The sequence below is a fragment of the Diadema antillarum genome, unplaced genomic scaffold, assembly GCF_040938485.1.
Source record: "Diadema antillarum isolate AM-2024a unplaced genomic scaffold, OU_Dant_1.0 scf00000017, whole genome shotgun sequence".
In the NCBI taxonomy this organism is placed as follows: Eukaryota; Metazoa; Echinodermata; class Echinoidea; order Diadematoida; family Diadematidae; genus Diadema; species Diadema antillarum.
Window position 1 is genome coordinate 4,238,662 of NW_027270906.1, and position 18,884 is coordinate 4,257,545.

At 37.0% G+C, this 18,884-nt stretch overlaps 1 protein-coding gene across 1 annotated transcript in view; it reads right to left on the reverse strand.

The window, feature by feature from the left end:
- LOC139727351 (AP-1 complex subunit gamma-1-like) overlaps positions 1-18,884 on the reverse strand; it is a 55,308-nt gene that overhangs the window by 22,166 nt on the left and 14,258 nt on the right. The window contains exons 3-7 of the mRNA XM_071638314.1: positions 14,929-15,138; positions 12,050-12,174; positions 10,695-10,836; positions 8,492-8,588; positions 7,869-7,945 (exon numbers count right to left, since the gene is read on the reverse strand). Of these exons, the coding sequence (XP_071494415.1) occupies positions 7,869-7,945; positions 8,492-8,588; positions 10,695-10,836; positions 12,050-12,174; positions 14,929-15,138 (651 nt within the window). The remainder of the gene's footprint in view (positions 1-7,868; positions 7,946-8,491; positions 8,589-10,694; positions 10,837-12,049; positions 12,175-14,928; positions 15,139-18,884) is intronic.

An 18,884-nucleotide genomic window follows, 5' to 3' on the forward strand; every position in this document is an offset into this window, starting at 1 on the left:
CCATAGGTTTAAGTAATATCAAGGAATAGTGCAAGGGTTTAAAATCAACATCACAATATACTTTGCATTTAAATAAATTATGAATAACACAAAACGTGCCCCACATACTTTAAATACAACACAAGTAGCTCAGGAATTTACGAATACAGGAGAGACATCTTCCTCATATACTGGGGGAAAAAAGCAGCATTGAATCATGAAGGAATATTACGTTAAATAATGTTTTTAAATGTAAAGGGAAAATCACTTCACAACAATACAAACATGTAAGTATGATGTGCTGCAGAGGAAAAAGTGCAAATTTGATGGGGAAAAACATACCAAAGTTCCTGCATACAGATTTCATATGTCTGAATTAAGCACATTTCTAACACAGAATAAGCAAAATTCCCATAGACAACATCTTTGCACAGACAAATGGAAGGTATTATATAAAGACAGAGCATGCTATCGATGATGATTTTCTAAACTTTATGACAAAAATTAACTTTTAAAGTTCACTAGGCGAACTAAAGCACAAATCATGCAAATGTTTGAAGTTTGTCCCAAAGAGGACATGGTATAACACTATCTCTAGTCAAGAAAAACAGAATATGATGGGAGGAAAAAAACCAATTATGGTACTGTTCACTAACATGACTACCAGGAAACAAACAATAAGACAGGCACAGTCATAAATAAGTACATCAACAAACATATCTGAACATAGAAGGGATGGATGGTCACTGAGAAAGTTTGGAAGAATGCTGTTGATAATACAGCAAAAAGATAATACGCAAAAAAGAAAATATATGGGGCTGAGTCAAATATTACTCCTCTCTTTGTGACATGAACATAGGCAGAAGTAGAAGGTGAGCAGATTTGAACAGAGCTTTAGTGAATGTGAGACTAAACATGTATTTCTTGTGATTTTGATCTACAATTGTAGAGTTCTTAGATGCCTTGAGGGAGGAGATATGTATTCTCACTGTATGTACTGATGTGTTTTTTCTCTTTTTTGAGTTAACTACTTAAATGTACTGACTCAGCCCCAGGAACATATAGTAAGACAATGGGAGAGTAGATGGGAACTGGGTAACAATATACAAAATTTGCAAATGGGTCCAATGGAATGATTAAACAACATACCTCCAACTGTGATTGGCATTGATGAGAATGAGACAAGAAGTGGAAATATAGGGGAAAACTCAATCTAATGTATCAGACAGTGTAACAACACTTACTACGTGAATGAAAGTGTGAAAAATGTATACTGCAAAGTTTATAGTAAACAGTGCAGTCAGGTTTCTTGTGTATACAGTACACCCTAATTTTGGGAGTCCGCAAAAACACAAATGCAAAAATAATGCAAATTTCCACTAAAATCTGTGTGTTTGCATGAACAACGGAAGTATGCGTATTGAGTGCATGCCACACTGCAAATTTTCCAAAACTGTTCCCTTTGATACCTACTTTCATAAGTGAGAAGGGGTTACTTTCATCACTGAAAAGTGGAGGCTCAAGACATGAGTACGGTGATGGTTCCCATGACACTATGGACATGATTATACATTTGAATCTGAATCGTATGCTACTAATCATTCCGGCCCCATTTTCACAACAGCCTTTGGCAAAATTCTTCACCGCAACTGCCAAATTCAAGATGAAACAATAGCAGTGATAGCACAAGTATTGATTGATTCGCTGAATTGTAAATGCGGCATTATGAAATTTCAAATCAATATCTCTTACATTTCTTAAACACAATCATACATGTACATGCAACACTAGCACTGCATTGACTTCCTAAGAAGAGGTTTACATACATCAGGCTTGGCAAACCAACCACTGCCAAGATTTTCTTGTACCTGTTAGTTAGGTGCATCCCCAACTTTTGACATTTTTCATGATGAAAAAAAAAAAGTGCACTGTATACAAAAAAAACTTTATGGTAATGAGACACTTTCTGTAATGAAATGTGAAACAGACAATGGTTAGCCAAGTGTAGCACATTCCTACGTTTCTACATCTGTGCCACTAGATAGCCATAGTAAACACTGGCACACTGGCATTTTAAAAGTGTTAAGGAACAGCTGAGAACAGTGACTCGTTTGATTCATTCTGTGTATAAACACATTTACAACTCCTGAGTGAGAAATGTCTATCATTGTGTTAGCTCTATCACAAGAATTTCACATCTTCTTTATCCTATATCATTTATTAAAAACAACAGTGCATTTGACTTCTGTTCAATTTTATTTCACTGTGTTTGAACAGGGAGGTGCTAGAGAAGGAGAGGCAACTAAAGCTCTCCTTTGAAGTCATGCGCGGCACCGCCGAGAAGTTATGCGTTCAACTACAGGTGTTAACGATGTGCTTTGACAAAAGAGAGCATCAATAATCGGGACTAGCGCTCTCACATCTAGAAATACTTGCCCCTACTGCAATTCGCTCTCTCTTTCAGTGTGATGGCAACAATGAATTTGTGTACCTTGAATTGGAGCAGCGAATCAAAATGCAGTGTAAAACTCACAATTTTAACAGCAAATAGTTTGAAAACACGCTGGAACACGCTTTAACGGAGTACTTTATTTGAAAGATCAAAATATCCCTTATCAAAAGATAGAAAATTAACATGCGGAAATGTGCGCATTATAGAAAAAAAATGAGTTTTTAAGAGGGCCTAATTTTCATTTCCTTTCGATTTGCGAATTACGAAGAAACTAGAATTACATGTTAATGATATTGAATTCTTTCCTAAACTATTCTAAATCAATTCGAGTATTTCATTAAAAATTTTGCGGTGAAATAAAGCTTGTAATTCAACGAAAGGTGAAATGCGTTCTTCGTCTCCGAACTTCGTCTTGCAACTAGCGGTGCCGAGCATGACTTCAAAGCGTAATGGAATGCTAGACATTCCATTGCAACGCCTTGAACCCAAACATGTGTTCGCATGAATTACGAAGAGTTGCAACTCCATCTCTGTAACACCTCCCTGGTTTGAATGTAAATGCCATCTGGTATAAAGAGATGTTGAAATATCACTGCAACACTTCAAGCACATTATCAATGCAATGGATATGAACCAATCCATGTCTATCCTTTAACACTCATTATTTACATGCAAATTTAATAACATGTCATATACTCTCTTGCATTTATTCATGTTTTTGGTTAGAGTGATCGGCAATATGCAAGATCACAGAGCTAAGGCACTTAAATAGCAGACATTGACGAAGGCAGGTTGACATACACAGTGAGCTATGATAGCTGCCACTACTAACCCACTAGGCCCTGTATCTATTGTGGTATGAAGTGAAATAAAATATTGCAATGTAACTTGGGCCACACATATTGCATAAAATACACACAATTCTCTTACCCCAATCTCCCGCTTACAATAGGGGTTGATAGCAGTGTTAATTTTCATCTGCATTCACAAAAAGGGTGATTTATTCATCAGAGAATCGGCTAAGACAAGGTCAACATCCTTGATCAAACGACCACACCAGGTCACATGACACTTACTGGGATATGTGAATATACCGAATGTCCCCAAAAAATTACAATGGGACCCTACACAATGGTAACTTTAGAAGTAGTGAATCAATCCAAATACAATGTCAGGGTATGAAACTATAGCTTATTACCCACATCTTACAGAAAACCCCATCCAATTTGCTTCAGTGGTCAAAGAGAAATGCGGGGTTTTGTAGAGCATGTCAGGAATCCCTTCCCTCAAAGTTCTGTCCATTGTGCTCACACATTATGCACTACCAAGAGCATCCATGAGTGCTAAATTTGGAAGAATCAGACCCATGACATGCTTTATAAAGATCCACATTTCTCTGTGACAACTTAACCAAATAGAATGGGGTTTTCTGCAAAATATAGCTTAGGTGAATTATATTTTAAGACCCTGAAGTAGCATTTAGACAGTTTAATCATATTGGCAATTTTCATTGCAAAAATCAGATTGTAATTTTTTTGGGGACGTGCTGTATTGAGCCCCTTAATACTAAAGCATATTAAGAAAGAGGGCAGCAGATTCAACACACCTAGCATACAAGAGCATCATGGGGCAAAATGCACAACTGTTAAGAACAGTATAGGAAGAAATATCTCAGGTGTTCTGCTTCAAACAGAGTCTTCTATGCTCTTCTACATTTTTGCTTTCTAGATCTGGTCTAATCTCTACCTACTTAATTCTTTTCAAGTCTTGAACACACACTGACAAAACATTTTATACAATATTCCTGTTCTCATCTTCAAAGTGATACATGTACAGTGGACTCCCGTTATAACAAAGTCCTCGGGACCGGCAGTTTTCTTTTGTTATATCGAAATTTCGTTATAACTGAACAAATAAACAATAAAAATACATAAAGTGGATAACGTTACGGCCCGAATTTTTACCTCGTTATAACCGGAATTTCATTATAACCGTGGTCATTATAACGGGAGTACACTGTATTAAGATCTGATTCTTTAAGTCTGTGTTTTTAGAATGGCAGTTCATATGAATCATATGCCACAAAACTTTCATTACACTAAACTATAAACAGCTCACATAGAAAGAGCAGAGTGGATTTGAATCGTGCCACAGAATAGAAAGACACCCTCTGTTTGTAGACACACACAAAAACTATTAACCCGTAGTCTAGGGCACGGTGCCAAGACATATTAGACCAAACTTGTTAACCTGCATGTTGAAAAATGTGATGCAGACCAGACATTCTGCCACCTCCATGTCTGATGAAAAAAAAACAACAACAAGACAAAAAACCAAAAAACAGCTAAAGCTGAAAACATGACCGTTTCACTTCTCTTTGAATTCACAAAGGGATTATCTCATGATTGGAAACAGTGAAAAGTCACACCCTGCAGATAATTAAAGTAAAACCTTTTAGGGAGACTAACTCTCAACCTAGCATATATCAGGAGGGATAGCCAGGTGTCACAGCTTAAAGGACAAGTTCACCTTCATAAACATAAGGATTGAGAAAATGCAACAATATTAGTAGAACACATCAGTGAAAGTTTGAGGAAAATTGCACAATCGATGCAAAAGTTATGAATTTTTTAAATTTTTGTGTTGGAACCGCTGGATGAGGAGACTACTACAGCTTGTGAGTCATATGCGTACAACAGTATAAAGAAAATGTAAAAGAAAATTCAACATATTTTCACTTTTTTTGGCATAATAAAAGTGCACTTGACTTGCCTCTTTCTAAAGGCAGGGGGAATAATATTACCAATAACATTTGTCGGTAACGAGTCAGGGGAATGTGTACTTTTTTCAAAAGATGGAATTTTGTGAAATTCTCTTTATATTTTCCTTATATTCTTGTACGCATGTGACATCTAAGTTATTCATACACTGCAGTAGTCTTCTCATCCAGCGGGTACTGCACAAAAACTTCAAAAATTCATAACTTTTGAACGGATTGTCTGATTTTCCTCAAACTTTCAATGATGTGTTCTACTAATATTGCTACATTCTCTCAATCCTTATGTTTATGAAGGTGAACTTGTCCTTTAACCCATTAAGAACGAGTACAGAGTATACTTGGGCAGGTGTCTATGGCAAATGCGTGTTAATAGCAAAGTCAGTCTGTCCTCAAAGGGTTAAGTCATTTGTTCTCAACAGTGGCATGGCTCTGAGAATCTTTCCTCTTCTTATCACTGTCTAGACTACATGAGGAAGAGTATGGCAGGGGATTTGGGGGGGGGGGGGGGAGAGAAAGAAGGAAATCTACTGTAGTTTCCATATAATAGTCACTGTTAATGCAGCCAGGAAAAGCTTGGATTATAAATCTAAAAACAGACATGTGTTTTCTGTCCTTTGGCTGAACTTTTGACAGTAGTCCATGCCTAGCTTCTACTCCAAGCTGATTCAGAGATACCAAAATCCATTCTGTGAAAACTGAGAAATCATGAAAAGATGACTGTATTCAAAAGATATTAGAGAGCAATAGAGCAAATGCTAAGAGAATCAGGGTCTAATTGATTGGCAGTAAATCACCTGCCTTGAAAAAGTGAAAAAGTTGCCTACTTGAGTAGCCATTACATCACTTGGAAATTAGCACTCATTAACCTTGTATGTAAACTGTAGTCAGTTTCATCTTTCTGCATGAAAAGGTATCATTGCCATCAATCTCCTCAAGATATTTTGAAACATACAAACATTGAGAAATTGTAGTTCAGCTTTATCGTATTCTGGTGTTACTGTAGAACACTCACTTATAAACCTAAAATACATTCTGAAAGGTTTTAATTTTTGTAATTTGACAGAAATTGATGCGGACACAAAACAGCTGACATCACAGCGCCCAGAGGACAACACCACATAGCCTCTTTATTCTCATATTTGAATTTACCAGTCATCTTGCAAATGCTTTAATCATGATTATCCTGTTAGACTGAACATGCCCTTTCTAACCTTGTAATCTTTCCCCTACGATAAGAATTTATATTTTCAACCATATATTTATGACAAGCAATGCAGTATTAAACAACACTGATCCATCTGCTTGCCCTTTGAGGCATTAACTTAGAACAAAGACCAGGGGCTTTCAGGTAACAAAATTTTTCTTTCAGTCTCATTTGTTCAATTTCTGTGAAGTAGAAATTCCTTGGAGAACTTACAGGCGACAACAATACTCTATATTTAGCTTGAAAAAAAAAATAATCATATTTCTTCTACCAGTGGCTCATGTCTAGTGAAATTCAAACCCCTGGTGCCTCATAAAGAATAATCAAGTCAACGTTCTATCTCAAAGTCGAGACTTGCATGCCCAAATTCACAAAGGTACTTAAAAAAAAACACAAAATACAAAATAAACATACCTTTCAAATGTGCATACCAGCCAGCATTAATTATTGGATGTTTGCTGACATACAGTCTGTCACGCACATTTATGCAGATAAAATTTGCACAATCCATGGACAAACTGCCACAATGAATTTGGGAAAGTGTTTCCAAAAAAGGGAAAAAACTCTTTGAGTTTTTCTTCACTGCCACAGAACATTGATCATGACCAAGGATAACTCAGAGATCCCCTTATATCAAAATGATATCTCAATTTGTCTTACAACGGACACAAAGAGTATGTGCCTCTTTTTCTTTTGGCAAGTTCCTGAAAATATTACAGTAGTTTTGAGAATCACCCTACCAAATCTATGCCAGATGAAATTCTGTTGGTATGTAAGTGAGCTTGAATACCATTTACCGCTTAACCCACACGAAACACAACAATTCCTCACCCTTATAAATCAAACTGAGAAAAGAGGGAACAAATCCTAGGGTTGCTTCCTGAAAATGTGACATCTGTTGTTAGTCAAACATTTACTTGACCCAATATATCTACCTTCAAATAACAGCACTTACAAAACAAAGTTCAGGATATAACCCCCTCCCCTTCTATCATGGTATTATATAGTGACATTGATTCCTGCTATCATAACAAAGAAAGACTGCTGTCAAACTATCATAGAAGAAGAGAATCAAACGTCTGCGTGTATCATTGTGGATCTACAAGGCTTGTGGTATACTGACTGGAAGAAATTCTGCATAGGTAAAAGAATATTCTGATATTTTGCTACTCATTTGAAGCACAGATGTACTGGCATTTTAGGCATGAATTCAAGGAATAAAAAAGTTAACTTATGTCTGTCTTACAGGATATATTGATCCCGCTGTAGGGAACTTTACTATCTACTTTCTCCTATTTCACTTCGCATGCATTCTGAAGCAAGAAGAGATACACCGCAAAACAGATGAATGCGTGGAACTATGCACACGTAACTATTCGCACTGCAATCTGTGAGTGCATAGAAATTGTGAGCTCTTTAGCAGAGGAGCAGGAAGTAAATCATATCCAACCAACCTTCTTGAAGTGGATGAGAGTATCTCGGCTCTTTTCACACATCTCTGTGATTAGGACTACTCCTGTCAGCTGCACACCTGGGACACAAAACACATAACATCAGTCACATGATCAACATTTAGGGGTCAAAGGTCACAGGCATATATACGATCTAATCATTAACATCATTATTGGCACAAGTCAATACAGGATTCCATCTGATTTCACACCTCTATGTAAAACAGAGACATATATAGGAAATTGGAAGCTGCACACTTGGAAACTTTTCATATGACTGAATTTCTAATGCAGATTTTCACTTCAACCCTTGTCTATGAGGATGAAGAAACCTTACAGGATCTATTATACCAATCATTAGCCCATGACTCTACAAGCATTCTTGATATCCACTTTTATTTCAATTGATCTTGTATCTTTTTCAAGTCACATATGTATTAGCCAACACAATCAAAATGCAGTGTGTAAGCATTAAAAGCATGTAACTTATTTTTGTTCTTTCATTTAAAAGGGATATCCACATGCACAATCAAAGCACATCCATCATCTTCACACACACCATGAAATGGTGTATGTGGGACTAAGAACATGATAAGTAAGCATACAGGTTTGTTATGCTCTCTTACCATGATTTTTGTCATTGAGGAGGGCTCGAACTGAAGGGATGAACATCTCCATGAGTTCTGGAACTTTTCTCACTATCCGCACTGCACACAGTACTGCCTGTACGGGAGCAAAGTGCACAGAAAAGACAAATTATAAGGTGACATTCTGTCAAGATTGTCTGTAATCATTTCCATTTCGGCTGGGAATGCCACAATATTGGAACTTGAGATACTGTAATCACCCACAAATTTAATACACAGCACACATATTTCCAGTCAGCAACAGATCAATGGTGTCACTGTCAATTCCCTCAGCCATGCACATGATTTATCATAATGAGAAACACGACACGAGCTAAGGATGGCTGAAGTAGCCTTTTATATTGATTTGATGGTCTCGCAGTGAAGAAAGAAAGTACTCCTTGCTCCAAGTAACAGAAGTAATGTTGGTTTTTTCTTTCTCCCTCCTGGCTATGTCTCCTAATGGATCTGCAGGGTATCAATATAGTCTGAATTTGCTTGAAGATAAATGCAGATGACCTGATCTTTTAAATGTCAATATCTCATGCTTTTAACAAATATGCTAATGTCAACCCACACATGAACTACTGTACCTACCCATCCCCAAGACGTGTGTGGCCTCAAGCCGCACTGGGTGTATGGAATGTTAAGTAGGGCCGCCTTCAGAGATATCAATAATGTTACTTTTATGCAGCTAAGAGGAGAGGAAAGAAGGTCAGGGCTACTCAGTGAAACATGTCCCATACACCCCACGGCTAGGAGGACAATACACCATTGCAGACTTATGGCTCTTACATACACAAACACTTCTCCTCTGCCTGCAACAAAAACACTGCTCAGACAAGTCAGTCAACAAATCTCTTTCTTCCCCCCCCCCCCCCTCTTGGTATCTCCCCCTCTCTTCCCTCTCTAAATATCTCACACAAACACACACAGACACATACACACTCAAACTACACTGAAGAGAGAACATAAAATCTTACAGAAATTGGCAAAAATGGTTTCAGACATGCACCATGCCACATTGAATCAAGTGATGATCATCATAATGATGTTTACATTGTATAAAATCATTATACTGTTCAACTTTTAGAAGAAAACTTGATCCCGTATGAAGTATCATATAGTCTACTGTCTCATAAGATATTCATATGCAGTGCTGTGTGCAATTACAGAAAATGGTATACTGCAGTACATTGCAAAGTTGACTACATCTGTCTGCAAATGGCTGAGACACAGATTCCATCAAACCACAGGTAAAGCATTTCAGGGGACAATCAGGTTGTCAATATTAAAGAGCTATCTATAACCAATGGATGCAGCTTCAAAGTTGTTAATATATGCAGCAAAAGCCCTCATACAGTTTTGGTATTATAAACACATCTTTATCCTTGTGTAATTCAGGTAACATTTGAACCCTGAATATTCATATAACCCCATAGCATGCGTCATTTGATGTACCTGTAAAGCCCGTAGTTGAGACTAAATAAATGTACTATTTGTCAGACCTGCCCCCATCAACATACAGTCAAACCTGCCTTGGTGGCCACCTGCTGTATACGGCCACTACAAGACAATTCCACCCCCATCCCTTGTGGAAAGCTCTGTACACAACCTTATCTATAGCAGTCACCTTTTTGTAACAACCACTTTTTCATCTCCCTTGGATGGTTTGACTGATATCGTACAATGAGAGTCCAACGACACCTTGATTTAACACATAAAATGATGTTTACATGTGCTAGGGAAGTCACATCTGTAAACCAGAGGCAACCACATGGGTGGTTCTCGTGCAAACCCTATTTTGATGTATATATTTCTGAGAGAAACATTATGGTTTAACAAATGCATGCATAAAGAGTGGTTTCATCACAGCTGTTTGAGTATTGTCATGAATGTCACTGGAAAATGGAAAAATTATCATAAGTTTCTCCCAGATGTGACAATTGTTGAGTCTCTCTACAGATTCAACTATGTGTAACACATAAAGCATTGTGAAAGTCTTCTAGAATTTGTGGAATCTACCAAGGACAACATCTCCAAAGCATTCTGGTTTATGATGTCCTCAGTCACAATTGTACGTACACACACTTACACACATACTTACACTTCCTATGTACAGACATACATACAGACAGACAGATGCACATACACACACACACACACAAACAAACAGACTTAAACAGCATGACACATATCGTACCTTTTTCTTGATGTATGCATTTGATGTCTTCACCATCTTTTCCACCTCCCCAGCCAAATCTCGACTCATTTCAGGGGAGCAAATACTACCCAGACAGCTCAGAGATAGACCCACTATGTATTGTGTATTGTGTCCCATGTCACTGTGGAGGTAACAAAAGGTATTAAAGACATCTTTACTTGAAATCCACAGCACAAACCTTTTTACTTCACATATCAAACGTGTTTGTTTACTTTTTTTTCCAACTGTGACCCTTTACAATGAATCAATCAGCAGAAAATGGACACAAATCTGCAGAAATGCACTTTTCTTTAATTCATTTGCCAGTCTTCTTGAAGTAACATCTGTAGTGTTCATTCATTTAAGTGTTTATTTCAGTTTTGGTTTCTATAAGAGCTAGTTTTACCCATCTGACGTAAGATTCTCAGTTAATGATAAAGCCACATATAAAAGCATGTTAAATCTCTTGCAAATGAGGTCAGTAGACTTTAGAAGGTTCTATCATACTATTAATAAAGACATATTGATGAGAGTATGCAGATTTCAAATGTTGTTACAGGTGCTACCCCTTGAAAACATAATGCCATGAACATGGAATACAACAGTGTGAATATTTTTCTTTCTTCAGTTCTTGCACAAAAAATAGCTACACAAAATATTTGTTGTTGATGTTGAGATGTACTTCATCCTGGAAATCATAGACAAATCAAATTCAGCAAAATTGACTTCCCCCCCCCCCCACACAAAAAAAAGGTTTCCAATATACAGTAAAATTACTGTAAAAGTGGAAATTTTCGCGGTGTTGAGATTTTCGCGCATTTCGCGCAATCAGAAACTAGCGCGAAAATAAAAGCACGTGAATATTTTTGCTTGCCATATGTTCCCGTAATTACTGTCTTGATTCCGCGGAATTAAAAACACACAAAACTCTTCTTACCGGGCCGAGTGCGAAAAATTAGTTGCGCGAAAAATATCCACTTTTACAGTATATGTTATAATGACACATGATTTCTCTCTGTATCTGTTATTAGCCTTGGACCATTTAATCAATGTATGCATACTGTAGTCACATTCATAATCCCTTTACAAAGATCATTCATGGCAGGCAGCCTTGAAGGTTGCCTGAGGTTCCCATAGGGTTTAGATCAAACCTAGCAACATGTCACAAAGGCAAAGCAATTTCAGCATTATACATATAGTTTAAAAAAAAAAGAGAGAGAGATGAAAGTACACTGCAGTCGCCCTGGAATACAGGGAAGAAAAATGCATAACATGGATGATCAGTGATTTGGTCTAATACCGTGGTAGTACATAGAGCTTGTTTGAAAGAGATTGATGATGTTGGATGAACTCACTTCTTCATGGAATTTGTCATCAGCAAGTGAACATCATGCCTTTCATCCAGCAGCAGCATGGCCCCCAGATAACCTATCCTCTTGTCAGCATACCGAGGTGATGCGATCAGCTTTAGACACTCCAGCTGTAACACAATAGGCATACATTATATCAATCACTTTTGACGTCCAATTAGTAGAATGTCTTGTCAGGTATACAACTACTCCAGTGGTTTAAGGCTGCATGAATGCAAACTCTTGATAGTCCATGGAATCTAACATTGCTATGTAAAATGGAAAGTCAAACATAACTTTATGATAATGTTGACAGAGCTATGAACTGCATGGCAAAAAAAAAAAACAACAACAACTACATACCATATTTACTACAGTGGCTTACACTACACTTTTTCCACTTTATGTAAGTACAGATCCATATCACATGTCCAGAAGCAGAAATCACAAATTACAGTAGCTTAGATTTCATTACTATAGGAATCTAATTAACATATAAATGCACGATGCAAAGAAATTTCCAGTGCCTCTTGTGGTCAGAATGTACAAAGTGTACACTACATTGTACCCTGTAAGGCTATGGTATTTTCTTGTGACGAACTCTCACTTGTTTTGAAGATTACCAAAAAGGGAGGGGTACATGTACACTGTACTTGTATTAGGAACATTCAGACAAAGTAAGTATTTAAAAAGCATGCCATGCTCAGATGTATTGAGAGGTATAAAACATACAGCCTGTGGTTGTGCCTGACAGCAAATTCTGATACAGCTCTAACCGACTTTTTCACACTAACATCCAACAAAATGAAGATTCGGTGGTTAATACTGTATTGGGGGTATATTTCAGTGTTTTATTGCAAATTTTGCCAGTAAACAGATATTCCTGAAATCAACAACTCATGAAAAAAATAATCACCTGTATAGACACAAAAGCACTATTAAAGTGTATGTTTTATCTTCAAGATGGAAAACCACAAATTTCCTACAGAAAAGGATAATACTTACTTTTCTTTCATTCACTATGGTTCTCTAGCCCGAAGTCTGCCACTTAGGAAATTTATATGCACAGTAAGTCCCAACTCACCAATGATCATATTCATTAAGGATATGGCATATATACAGTACATTTGTACTCTATCTCTTTGCAATACACATGCTTGGATTACTGTACTTATACACATTGCTGAAGAATGCAAACATGTACATTGTAATATCAATGACAGTAACAGACATTGCAACAACCAATGAATAAAGCTCTGTTACAGTGCCAAAGGTTAGAGTATGTCCATAAACTCCACCCATCACTGGGGCCATTTGAATTAAATCAATACAGCATGGGAATCACTAGAACTTTACAAACAGTCATCGTTAAACAGGCATTGCTCTTTGTAGACTTAAAGCCACTATTTAACATTGAGAGTGTTCAGTGATTATCAATTATCACATTTGACGCATGCGGTATGTATAGTTCAGTTGTATGACAAAACCCCCTACTGTACAAAAAAATTGCAATAAAGCTGAAAATATACGGAGATAACACTAATTTTCTTCAGTTTTCAGATGTTTTCTTTTTTCTAAAAACGGTTTGTAATAAAACTTTTTTTAGCTATTGTAATTTTCATGTTGGTTATCTTTATTCCTCACTCACATTTCAGAACTATTTTGAAGCACTACAGCTTTTTTTTTTCTTGTCTGCAAATGTTAGCAAGGGGCTTTAACATTTGGATTAATGGTGCCTTTCTAATGCTTCCACAAAGACAATAATTTCCTCCAAATGCTAATGTTTCAAATGCTCTTTGGTAGAACGTCCTTCCTGCTACAAATCTAATTTAGTTGATGGCTTTGATGTGTGAACACAAAGACCCTAGTATGAAAAGAAAGACTGTGTTGGCCCTTCCATTAAAAAAAAATTTGCTTCTGGGTATTCTTGTAAGAGACTCGTTGCATTTTTTTCCTAGGAAACATTTCCATTAGAACAGAATTTGATACTCTGTCTGTGGGAGTCTCCCTAATGGCCTACAGTAATACAAAACCTCCTTCAGAGCCGAAGTAGAAAATTGATTTTGAAAAAAGCTTAATAAAATGTCTTTATTCACTGAATGCTCAGGTCTTCATACATTCTTGATGGTTTCAAAACTAAAACAAATCATACAAGCATGCTGAATACTGCAGAGCAAAAAATACGCTGCAGCATAGAGCTGAGTAAAGTGGGACTATCATAGCTATTTCTTGGAATGATATCATGAGCAGACATTTTACTCTTCAGGTGACATTAATGTGACAGACGTGTAACAGTCAATGTCCTTGTATGGTACATTGTAGTGCTAAGCACTTTTAGATTTAAATTCCTTTCTGCTAGAGCATGGTTGAGCTAATATTCCAAAAGGCAAATATGTTTTCCCTTTGAAATGTCTAGATTACTAATATCTTGCAGCAGAAATATTGATTACCAATACCACTAAGCATTGTGTTATTCCATTTGTGAAAAATTATCTTGATTCAAGCTACATGTGATAATGTGCAAATCTGAAATGGCTCTTGTAACACTATGCCACCCGACATTCACTCTGGAGAAAAGGTACAGTAACTAATGCAGAATTCTTGCGGTTTGACAATGGGGGCTGAAGTTAGAATACAGCTTCCAACCATGCAACTTGCCCTATACAGAAAGATTAGCTGAGGAATTCCAACAAATACACATTTCACAACTAAACCTATCGTAATTCTATTGTGTATTGTGAGTGATTTCGGTTATTTGATGGAAACTGAGGCGGTTTATGAAGCATTGCTAACCAGCAACCTTCTCTGATTATTCTTTCATTTTTTTTCCACAAAAAAAGTTATAAATGCAAATCATCATGACAAATGTTCTCTGCCACACCTACCTGGCCAAAGTGGGCGGGGTAGCCCAGCATGTGTATGTAGAGAACCTTGGCAACGTTGCGGCAGCGGTAGGTATTATCCTCATCACGAAACATGTCCCTGATCAGGGCTAGTTCCTTCTGTACCAGTGCCCTCTCGTCCGCTGCCGTCCGCACGGCTCGGATGTTGCGGATCAGGTCCTTCAACCGGATCGGAGCCGGCATTTTGGAAAGCTGTGCAGATTAAAAGTAGATAAGATAAGCCTTTAAATAAGAAATTTGCTTCATATTCTCTCTGATGCTGTAAGCGAGCACAAGTATCTCATTGTAATGGAATGTACACAATTCATGACATCAAGAGAAAGGCAAGAGATTTGGACTGACATCCAGGCCTTACTTCCTGAAAAGGTTGCAATACCAACACATTGTAACCATTCAAACAGCAGATTAACATTAAATACTTGTAGAACTTTCTTCTTCATTTTTTTAACACTTGTCTTTGCTTCAATACAATGTAAAGCACTCTTTTTGTCTCCAGTGAGAAGACTCATGTGCCATTTCTGATGAGAACAGTATACATGTAACATGTCATTGTCAGTTGTGCGAGATGTGCATGTACCCAACGTACACAGGCTCATGTCATTGGAATGATAAGCTTGCTGACTGGCCGCTACCCATTTTGGTAGAGAATTTGAGGAGAAAACACAGGTTGATGTTTAAGAAATTCAAACCCAAGTCCATACAGGCCCTATGGGGAATGCATATCGCTGCCATCTCCTGCCACACTGTAAGTCTCGAAAGACACTATAAACCCACAAAGCCTTTCCTCAAAGGCTAGTTTGAACAAGTCACCCTCTCATTGCATGTTTTAATCTTAAAGGTCCTGTTTACCTTTGGGAGTAGTGATTTAAAAAATGTTCAAGATATCACTTTTGATGCATGTGTAGGTCAGTTGTATCACAAAATGTTCATCCTACCATATAAATTTTTTGCAAAAAAGCCTAAAATGTAAGGAGATATCACTATTTTTTCATTAAACCATAACTGTAGATGGCTTAGTCTGGACAATGTTTTATTATAACTATTGTTCACATTTTGTATATTTAACAATACTTCATATTGATTATACTGCTTCAAATTCTCACATTGGTTGTTTCTATACCTACAGTAACTCACGTTTTAGAACTATTTTGAAGCACTAATGCTGGGTTTTTGTTTCATCTGCAAATGGTAAATTATGCCTTTAAGCTTTATTTGTTATGGCTTTGACATCATCACAATCCTGCAATAGGCATAAAATATCACTAAAAGGGTTATGATTTTGAAGTCCTAAATTGTTTTGACACAAGTCAACTCCTGTGAAGTTTCTAGTCAGATAAAACATTTACATGTATGATTTCAAACTGCAGTAGGCCCTAGTGCACCAAAGAGTTTACACTGTCATGTACCCAATTGTTAGGTTCCTTTCAAACCACTGAGGACAAGTCCTACAAGTTGTAAGTATACCTTCAATGTAGGTAGGTGTCTGTGGGAAATGCGTGTTATAGCAACATCAGCTAATCCTCAACAGGTTAAAAGAGGTGGGCTTAACCAATTTGGCTCTCCTTGCAGCTCACACCAAGGCTATAAAGATCTCTGCTTTGATATCCAACAACTCTATTACTTAGAATTGATTTTAAATCTTCAGGAAATCAGTCTGATAACTGCAATGCATTCATCACAGGCTGCCTCAACCTTCAAAAATCAAAGTCTTTTATCTTGCTAATACTGTACAACTTTTGTACATAGAGCTAGTCACAACTTAGCAAGAAGACTACGTGTACTCCCATCACATGCACAGATCAGCACTGAGAAAAAAACTTCCAAATCTAAATTCATTATGATACAAAGATGTGATTTAAAGTTACAAATTACCCATAATAATGAGGCTATTCATGCAAATTTTATTATTCAAATATCACTATCTGCATGTTGATTTATGATTATCTATTAGTCTGACAACTTGTCATGACATATTTTCTACAAATTCTAGTCACAGCACACTCAATGCTAGTCATGAACACTGAAATCATTATTTTCAGCAGCATTTGTGACCTACAGCTGCACGTGTACAATACCTGTTGGGAAGCAAGGTAAAAATTTTCACACCAGATCATTACCTTTCATAATGTACCTGTTGACCTCATCACTCAGTGCACTTCACCCACACACATGCCTTTTAATGGCGCATATATCCCACCAATGCTACAACCTAGATGAACGGCAAATTATGACAGCCACAGCACAAACCTCATCAGCTCAGCTAGACAGTACACACCACATCATTATGGCAAAGTAATTAAGATTCACAGCTCTATGGACGTTGCTGACTGCTATGTGATTAGTGTCTTGTTTAGAACAGGACTACTAAGCACTGCATCCCTCTGGGTACACTGTACATAAAATTGTGTCTCCCTTACCCAGCATAAACAGAGCCATCACACAGTTGCACCTCATTACTTACAGCTGTATATCAATTCAAAACTCATGCAAAACTCAATGCAATGCTGCTGGATGCTTAAAAGATGGGCAAACAGAACCTTCATCATGTTTCATTCAAAGTCACTGGATTTCAATTAAAAAAAAAAAAAAACTCTTCAAACATTCAAACTTTTGTTTCATTGAAACTTAAAGAGTAGGAATCTTGTTATTCAATGCAAAGACCATTGACAGAGTCACAGGATTTTAACCTCACCCATAAACAACAGTTGTAAATAGGTCTGCATTGGAGCTGGCTTTACAATATATTTCAATATGTGACAGCTTCTCTTGTGGGAGATGATAAATTACGTATGTCATCCAATGATTCTAAAATATTTTTATAAGATTCTTGTTTGCCCTCCAAAAAAAACCAAACAAACATCAGTAACTGTTTGATACCACTAAGACTACACAAGTCAACAGGTATGTATCTGAAGCACAAACATACAAACAGACACATGTTCTTAACAAAATATGTTACAAACAAAACAATATACAAGGTACAGTAACAAGGAAATTTCTTGTCTGAACTTGGATGAACACAAAATATTTGACATCTCCTTTTACAAATGCAATCATAAAAAAAAAATCAAACAGTTAATCAGAGCTTTTAAATAATACATAATTCTGTTTCAGTGCATGTTCTTTTTTATTCATACCATTGCGTTACATTTGTACATATGCGGTGCATATATGTACATGTACACTCTGTAGCTCTACTAGGAATAAGAAACCATTTCAATATTCATGGAATTTTATTTGGAGCAAGGACAGTTGGTATCAAGAGACTTGGTGTCAGAGTCTATGTCAAATTTAGACCTGTTTTTTTTTTTTGGGTAACCGCAAATTTCTTCTCTTCATACATCATCAGGGCTCGACACTAACTTTATTTTTCGGTGGCCCGATGGGGCCAACAAAATCATCAATTTCAAATTTTTGGTGGCCCGAAAAAAAAAAAATTGATAAAAGTCCATTTTTTTTTTTGATAAGTCGCACACTCACTGCATGCATTTATGCATTTCCGGCGCAAAAAGTTACGAATTTATTGACACACTTTTCAAAAAATTTTGGTGGCCCGAGGTGGGCCACCAAATTTGCCCTTTTCTGAAATTTGGTGGCCCGACTTTCATTTTTGGTGGCCCCGGGCCACCGGGCCACCGTTAGTGTCGAGCCTTGATCATTGTCTTTACATTCTTAAGGGTTCGTATAGTTTTGGTTGAGACCTAATTTCAGGTTTCTAACATTTTTTTTTGGTGAGATAATGAGAAACCTCTTATGAAATATGAAAGAGCATGTAATTCCATGAGGAATTCAACGTTTATGTGATGAAGACTGGTTTTGAAATGGCCGAGATATCCAAAACAGAGCAATTCTAGTAAAGTGTGGGACCTACATTTTATTACGATCGCTTTGTTTTACTTTGTTTTTGGATGTTTCAGTCATTCCAAACCCAATTTTCA